This window comes from Quercus suber, unplaced genomic scaffold, assembly GCF_002906115.3.
Source record: "Quercus suber isolate HL8 unplaced genomic scaffold, Cork oak 2.0 scaffold_332, whole genome shotgun sequence".
Classification (NCBI taxonomy): Eukaryota; Viridiplantae; Streptophyta; class Magnoliopsida; order Fagales; family Fagaceae; genus Quercus; species Quercus suber.
In genome coordinates this window covers 337,721-346,116 of record NW_027069785.1, presented here as the reverse complement: position 1 = coordinate 346,116, position 8,396 = coordinate 337,721, and the positions used below count along the sequence as shown (strand labels likewise).

Below are 8,396 nucleotides of genomic sequence, written 5' to 3'. Positions count from 1 at the left end.
CAGCGCCAACCGAATCAACAAGCAAGATCCAGAATTTGAATTTGGCCGCACTAGACCAGATTTGAATGCTACTGATCCAATCAAATATTTCCCAGCTGATCTGTTAATCTCTGATGATAAGATCCAGCCAGAAGCTTTCCTACTTCAATCAAAGCGATCTCATTTGATCACTCAGTCCTCCCAAGACTTCTTGTTGGCCCAAGACTCATTGCCAGCAACCCATAGCAGCAGCAGGAGATCAAGTGCCAACACAAGTGGCATGAAAGTCTCTGAAAATCCAAATCACATGGTGAATAATCAGGAAAATAGGCACACTGCAGAAAGGTTATCATTTGGCCGCAAGCTATTCCAGACATTTCTCTCCCCTTGGAGGCAATGCCATGCAATTACACCAACTGCGAAAACGCATACCGTTCCCAGTCAAATTTGAAGTTCCATTAACCTAATGGCCTCTCATTTCAATTTTATCTTTTAATTGAATTAATTGGGAATTCATTTTATTTAGTTGGGATGAAGCAATTTTTTCTTTAATTGAATTCATTGGGAATCCATTTTATTTAGTTGGGATGAACATTTTGCTTAGAAGGTTATTATGTTTAGGAGGTTATTAGTCTTCTATTCTACCTGAGGTATTACAGTAGGCAGCACTAAATAAAAATTTAGACATGGGTTTTCTTTCCTAAGATTGTATGACTTAAGCACTAATGACGAGAACTAAATAGTTCATTGCACATTTCTGCATCTCAATCTCTTCTCACTTTACATAATTACAGTTGCATGTAGATGTATGGCCCCAGCAGCCAGCAGTCTACTGAGAACAGCCCTAGACCTATTAATCAAATATAATTAAGCACCAATACACACTTAAGAATAATTCACCAGTTCTACCCCTTCACCACCCACTCTTTATCTAAGAACTTTGAAATTTCAACTTCAAGTTATTTTTTCTAAACCCTCGCTTTCCTTTTTTGCAATATCACATATGCAATAATATTACATTAGCATTTTATGAAACATTTTATGGCAGTACAACACATAAAGCTAAAAAACAAGCACACCCTAACATAATCAAATTAGTTAATGGGTGCTCATAGTTGCACAACTCTTTAGCACACTTATTTTTCCACCTCGTTTAAAGGAAATTGTTCCTCATCAATTCACTGAATGACTGCTTATAGAAATATAGTATATACTGGAGATCAATTTTTACTAAAACTAAACCCAATATACTGCATTTTCCCGAAGGTCAAAAGCTAAACCCAATATAATCTATTTACCTCTTGAGACTTAAATATCCTGCATCTTTTAGCATGGTATTTTTCCTACTATTCTTATAGACAAAAAAATTTAGTCAACAGATAACAGACACCATGGGTCCTCATCATGAATATGGTTAATTAAGTCTAAAGGAAATACTACAAAGTATTAACCAAAAGACAAATTCTATATCATCAGTGACTTTTAATTATTGATGAACACCAGCTTAAAAAAAAAAAACAAAAACAAAAACAAAAACAAAACAAAACAAAAAAGGATGTCTGACAGAACCTAAAAAATAGTGATACTGTGAAAACACATTCTGGCAACATGCATTGGGGGTTTAAAATTGAAATTTAAGAAACCAAAGGCATGACATAATAAAAATGTGATAAGTACCTCACTCCACAAATATCCAAAGGCATGACATCACTCCACAAATATCTCCAGATATGAGCAACAAAACAATGTAGCAAAACGTGCACATATTATCTATAAACACAGGAATATAATAACCACAACTAGAAAGCGTGAAAAATAGAATTAATTATCGAACAGAAGTAAACCTCAAATACACTGCAACCTATATTGTAACTAGTTTATCCAAAAGTTTAATTGAGCATACATTTCATATATCTACACGACTTTCAAGAACCAGTTCATTTGCAATTCCAACCTAGTATCCTACTTGCAAAAATAGTCCAGATGTCCAGTGATGAGTTCTAGCTTAGCCTTTTTTGATGAACTAGCATAGCCTAACAGAGAGCACATAAAACAAAGAATATGTCGTGAAACCCTATGAATGAATGAACACAAGACCATAAGGGAGAGAAGGGAGTGTCAAGAGCTGCTTTGCATTTGCTCCCCTAACTAGTTAACAATAGTATTTAGATGCCTTCCCTTCCAAGAATAAATTGCTGGTGGAACCATTCTTTTAAAATTAATAAATAAATAAGTCATTAAATGAAACATTTGTGTGTGTACAGAAAACTTGTTTGATGCCTCACATGTCAACATTAATATAATATCCATATGTCAACTCCCTAAATAATATTTAATATTTTGTTTCCACATTTTCTTATCATTTTCATCTTGTTGGCAATCAAACTTGTGTGAGAACAAAATCCCTTTTAGGTTTTTTTGCTTGATTACTTAAACTTTTAGAGTTTAAAAATCCAAGGTGAATAAATGAAGCCCAAGGAAAAGAAAATATTATATTATTTTGTTAGAAAAATTCAAAAGACACCCAAGAAGTTTGAATAGTTTTTCCAATCTGCTATTATATATTTATAAATACTTCCACATTAATTACTTTTCTTTATTTATGAGAGTATTCCTGCTATTATGGTTTCTTCTTCTTCCCTTCCTGTCCCCCACCCCCCCCCCCCCCACCCTCCCTCCCTCCCCACCACACAGCCATAACCTTTCCCTACCACACAGCCAACACCTTTCCCTCCTCTGATCCCCTCTCTACCTCTGTCTCTAAACCAGCCACTTCATCCTTTCCCTGGATTCTTCCCATCACCGTTCCCATTCCCATCCTCTTTTGGTTTTTTTCCTTTTCATCCCTCTTGTCCTCCTCTTTCTTCATCCCTGAACATCCCATCACCTTCTGACCTGCCTTTTAAACCACCGTTATGGCCTAGACCAACCACTACAAGTTCACCCACACCCCCTTCCCAATATTGGTCCTTTTCGCATAGATTCCAAAACTTTTTCTTTCTCTTTTGATGGCAGGCGGGCTGATTTTTATGCTATTCACGAATGTCGTCAGAATATTAATAGTTCCATGTGGATGAGTCATAAGGGATTGGAATGGATTCTCGCATGTTTTGCCGATATTCGAGACTGGGTTCCAGGAAAGGATTTCTTGTGCAAACGTTTCAAAGCAAATAATAAGTTTTTCGAATGCCGGGGAAGGTCGAATAAGGCTGGTATTTTTGTGGAGATAGTTGTGTATTATGGTGGAGCTCGTCGTGGTTGGGTTTTGGTACCTGCGAGCTCAAACCGGTCTGGGTGGCATTTGTTTTCTAAAGAATTAGATATTTTCCTATCTCGTTCAAACACTGCGAGGGTGGTAGGGAGGTCTTCTGATGTAGCTAATGGTGGTGGTCAAAGTGGGAAGCAACCTGTCAACATCAGGAACCAGCGGAAGTTAAGGAAATTTGAATTTCCTAGAGCTGTGTCGGGAAATAACGTGTTGAAGGGTGTCTCTAGTGCTTCTGTTTCTTCTAAAAATGGCAGACCCATGCGTGACTTTACGTTTGAGGTGACTTCTGCTACTTTGGCGCAGAGGGCGTCAATTTCTGATGGGATAAAAAGAGTGGTTAAGTGGATGAACCCATATCCTCAGCACAAGTCCATTAACACTGGGCTGTGTTGTTTAATATTGCACCTGGGCTTGAAAAAGCCCATTTAGCTGACCCAAATACCAAGCCCCACGGAGAGGTTTCTGGTCCTTTTGGTTTGGGTGCAAGTGGGTTTGGCAATCAGAGCGTTTGCGTGGTGGGTGAGAGCTCAAATCCTCCGATGGAGTCAACAGTGCCATCGGCGATGCCTAAGGCTTCGACGGTTGGTGGATCGTCGTTTTCCAGCTCCGATCAAGCTTCGAAGCTTCTCGCACCCATCCCATCGAGAGTTCTTGGATACCCAGTGGCCGGAAAAGCCTCGTCGCCCCGTGGTAGCTCCAACGCAACGGTTCTTGCCTCCGTTAAGGCGGGTTTCTCTATGGGCTTAATCTCCGATGCCGAGACAACTCTTGGTTTAGGAAAACGTGACTCTGGGTCCACCGGTGTAATGGTGGGTAGCTCGGCGACGGCGAAGATTATGGTTCAAAACCGTTTTTCTCCTCTCTCTGACCTAGGCAATGGGGTTGAAGATGAGTTTGTGGCAGGGGAAGATCATGTTGAAGATTAGAGGTGTCACCACCATGCTCATAAGACGCGACAAAGGTTAGTGGTTTCTGTTGGGGATTTTCAGTTAGTTTCTGGGCTTCACCTCTCTTCATGGGAGTCCAGTGTAGGGTCCGACCATAGTGGTGGAAGTGGAGAAAAAGATTTTTGTGTGTTGGAGTGTGACCCTCTGTCTCAGTGGGAACCCAATGATCTCAGAGAGTTGTTGTTGGTTCAAGACTCTACAAAAGGAACTTAGGTGATGGAGTCTGGATCATAGTCAAACTGGGTGTCACAATTGATGAAAAATTTCTACAACTTGGTGGGGTTCCCTATCGTGAAACACGAAGCTCAATGTATAGCTCTGTTTTGCCTTTTGGAACAGGAGTGTCTCAAGGTGATTGATGTTGGGGTGCCCAAGCGACCGACTAATTCAGGGTCACAAGGTCTCAGGGAGCTTAAAGGGCTTATCTCTAATGTTAATTATGAGGGTGTCTCTTCTAGGAATAGGAGTAGAGTTTCTTCGACTGTTGTAAGGGTTGTTGGTAGTTGTAAATGAATCTACGACTACTTTCTTGGAATGTAAGGGGGCTTAACAATCCCCGGAAGAGAGAGGTTTGTAAGAATCTTCTAAAAGATTGGAAATGTGATATTGTTTGTTTTCAAGAAACAAAAGTATCTTCTACTGATGTTGTTTTTGTTTGGAGTTTATGGGGGAGTACTTTCATTGACTGGGCTGTTTTGGATGTGGTGCAGACTTCGGGAGGGGCCTTACTAATTTGGGATAAGAGGGTTTTTGAACAATTGGACATTATTGTTGGACAATTTTCTGTTAGTGTCTTACTAAGAGGTGCGGTGGATGACTTTCTTTGGGCTTGCACAGGTGTGTATGGCCCCAATGAAGATGGACAGCTGGCTGCATTGTGGGAGGAGTTGTCTCAGGTGCGTGCCAGATGGCCCATGGCATGGTGCTTGGTAGGTGATTTTAATTGCATTATGTACCCAAGTGAAAGACTTGGCTGTGAGTTGTTTAGTCCTACTAGGTTTGCTTTCTCGAACTTTATAGAGAATAATTCTTTAGTTGATTTACCATTAAAAGGTGCTTCCTTCACTTGGTTTAGAGACTCTGGTCTTCCCTCTATGTCAAGAATCGACAGGTCTTTGGTTTCTCTAGATTGGGATGAACATTTTGAGAATGTATCCCAAAGGGTGCTTCCTCATGTTATTTCAGACCACTGCCCGCTTTTGTTGGACGCTGGTGTTGTTTGATGTGGTCGGAGTGCCTTTAAATTTGAAAATATGTAGTTGAAAGCTGAGAGTTTTGTTGATAGAGTTCAACTTTGGTGGAATGGGTACAGTTTTGTGGATTCTCCAAGTTTTATTTTGGCTCAAAAACTGAGGGCTTTGAAAGATGACTTAAAAAAATGGAATAGGAAGGAGTTTGGTGACTTGGCTCTTAGAAAAAAAAATTTGCTAACTAAACTGATGGGTTTAGATGCGAGAAAGGAGTTGCTGGGGCTTTCAGGTGAGGATCAACTCCGTCGTATTCAACTCAAAGGAGATATAGAATAGTTGGCTTCCCTTGAGGAAATTTTTTGGAGACAAAAATCTCGGGCTTTGTATGTGAAGGAGGGAGATAATAATACTCGTTTCTTTCATAGATTAGCAAACTCTCATAGAAATGCTAATCACATTAAGATAATCGAGGTGGATGGTGTTCTTTATGAGGATGAGACAGAGGTGCGCTCTTAATTAGTTCTCTTCTATCAAGGGCTGTATTAGGAAACTGTTTTGGGGCGCCCTTCTATGGATGGTTTAGATTTTGCTTGTATTGTGGAGGAGGAGAGGTTGTCCTTAGAGAAGGAGTTCACAAAGGAGGAAGTTCTCCAGGTCTTAAGGGAGATGGAGGGTGATAAAGCCCCTGGTCCTGATGGTTTCACCATGGCTTTCTTTCATCATTGTTGGAGTGTTGTGGAAAAGGATGTCATGGATTTTTTTGATTTTTTTCATCGGCACTCTGTATTTGAACGGTCCTTGAATGCTTCTTTTCTTACTTTAATCCCTAAGAAGTGTAATGTTGTTAACATTAAGGACTTTCGCCTTATCAGTTTGGTGGGCAGTGTGTACAAGTTGTTGTCCAAAGTGTTGGCGAACAGGTTGAGGGCGGTTTTGGATAATCTCATCTCTGAGTCTTAGAATTCTTTTGTTGGTGGAAGACAGATTTTGGATTCAGTGCTCATTGCAAATGAGTGTTTGGATAGTAGGCTAAAGAGCCGATTACTAAGGGTGATTTGCAAGCTTTATATTGAAAAAGCATATGACCATGTTAATTGGGAGACCTTGTTTTATCTGTTGGACCGGATGGGTTTTTGTTTGAAATGGAGGGGGTGGATTAAGGCTTGTGTTACTTCTGTCCGTTTTTCGGTCCTGGTATATGGATCCCTTGAAGATTTCTTTGGAAGTTCTCGTGGGTTAAGACAAGGTAACCCATTATCCCCTCTTTTGTTTCTCTTAAAAATGGAGGTTTTAAGCAAAATTTTGAAGAAGACAGAGGAGAATAACCTTATTCAGGGTTTTCATGTGGGAGTAGTGAATTCTGTTGGTGTGCGGATTTCTCATTTGTTGTTTGCGAACAATACTATCTTATTTTGTGATACCTCTAGGGATTAGTTGTTGTCCATAAGGTTGGCGATGTCTTGTTTTTAGGCATTTACAGGCTTGAAGGTTAATGTTGGGAAACGTGAGATTGTCCCTGTTGGGGAGGTAAATAATCTAGTTGAATTGGCTAGTATTCTTCAATGTAAAGCAGGGAGTTTACCTATGAAATATTTGGGAATGCCGTTGGGAACTTCTTTTAAGACTGCTTCGATTTGGAATCCTATTTTGGAGAAGATGGAAAAGAAACTTTCAAGGTGGAAGCGTCTCTATTTATCTAAAGGAGGTAGGCTAACATTACTAAAGAGTACTCTTTCAAGTCTTCCAACGTACTTTCTATCTCTCTTCACTATTCCTAAAGTTGTGGCTGCTAGAATGGAACGTGTTCAGAGGAATTTCCTTTGGGGGTCTTCTGAGGGTAGTTTCAAATATCATTTGGTGGCTTGGAAAAATGCATGTTTACCTGTCAAATTGGGTGGTTTAGGGATAAGAAGTGTGGTGCCATTTAATCAAGCTTTATTAGGGAAATGGTTGTGGCGTTTTGGGCATGAAGTTACTCATCTTTGGCGGAGAGTAATCTCCACAAAATACGGTGAGGGTCATGAGGGTTGGCGTACGAAAGTGTGCAAGAGGACTCATGGTTTTGGTCTTTGGAGAAGCATTCATGAAGGGTGGAAGAGTTTTTCTAAGCATTTGTCTTTTGTAGTGGGTGAAGGCACCCGTATCCGCTTCTGGCATGATAGGTGGATTGGGGATAATACCCTAAAAGACCTCTATCTTGAGCTCTATGTCTATTCAGTTGCAAAGGATGCATGCATCTCTGAGGTTTTGTGGACTCCGGAAGGAGGTACTTTCAGAGTGTGGGACTTAAGGTTTTTTAGAGCTTTTGAAGATTGGGAGCTGGCTGCATCTTACTCTCTACCTCAGCTTATCCATCCTCGTATTCCTCGGAGGGATAGGAGGGATACACTTTGTTGGCGGCTCAAAAGGGATGGTAAGTTTGATACCCAATCTTATTACCAAGCAATTCAGGGCAATCCAAGTCTTTTGTTTCCTTGGAAGGGTGTGTGGAAACCAAAGATTCCTAAGCGAGTGGCCTTCTTCTTGTGGATAGCTGCGCACAATCGGATTCTCACTTTGGATAATCTCATGCTTAGGGATCTCCCTTTGGTAAATCGGTATTATATGTGTTATGGTGATGGGGTGTCGGTAGACCATCTTCTGCTTCATTGTCTTGTTACACATACCTTATGGTCCTCCATGCTTTAGGCTTTTGGTATACATTGGGCTATGCCAAGATCGATGGCGAGTTTATTATCTTACTGGCATCAATGGCTTGGGAAGCACAATTCAAATATTTGGAATTTGATTCTAGGGTGTTTAATGTAGATTGTTTGATTGGAACGAAATCGTTGCTCCTTTGAGAACATGGAGAAGACGTTGGATGAGTTAAAGGTCTTATGCCAGCGTAGTCTTTTTGAGTGGGCTCGTTGTTGGGGCTTTACTGATTCTTCGTCTCTTTCAGAGTTTATATTTTCCCTTAGATTATCTTTCTGATTTCCTTATCTTTTGTTTTGCTATTTGGTTCTTCTA

The 8,396-nt window shown here is 40.3% G+C and overlaps 1 protein-coding gene across 1 annotated transcript; it reads left to right on the top strand.

The window, feature by feature from the left end:
• Positions 1 to 3,810: 3,810 nt before the first annotated feature.
• LOC136061592 (uncharacterized) lies at positions 3,811 to 8,072 on the top strand. Its single transcript, XM_065759555.1, has 6 exons — positions 3,811 to 4,161; positions 4,534 to 4,680; positions 4,905 to 5,090; positions 5,931 to 6,304; positions 6,365 to 6,746; positions 6,855 to 8,072. The coding sequence occupies exons 1-6, from the start codon at positions 3,811 to 3,813 to the stop codon at positions 8,070 to 8,072; spliced, it is 2,658 nt and encodes an 885-aa protein (XP_065615627.1).
• Positions 8,073 to 8,396: the final 324 nt, after the last annotated feature.

What these genes read in the sequence shown, in the direction of transcription:
- LOC136061592 (XM_065759555.1), top strand. Translation starts at nt 3,811, where the DNA reads ATGCCTAAGGCTTCGACGGTTGGTGGATCGTCGTTTTCCAGCTCCGAT. An exon ending in TTGTGGCAGGGGAAGATCAT is followed by an intron (nt 4,162 to 4,533) that starts GTTGAAGATTAG and finishes CTTTTGGAACAG; the next exon opens with GAGTGTCTCAAGGTGATTGA. An exon ending in GTAGAGTTTCTTCGACTGTT is followed by an intron (nt 4,681 to 4,904) that starts GTAAGGGTTGTT and finishes GATGTGGTGCAG; the next exon opens with ACTTCGGGAGGGGCCTTACT.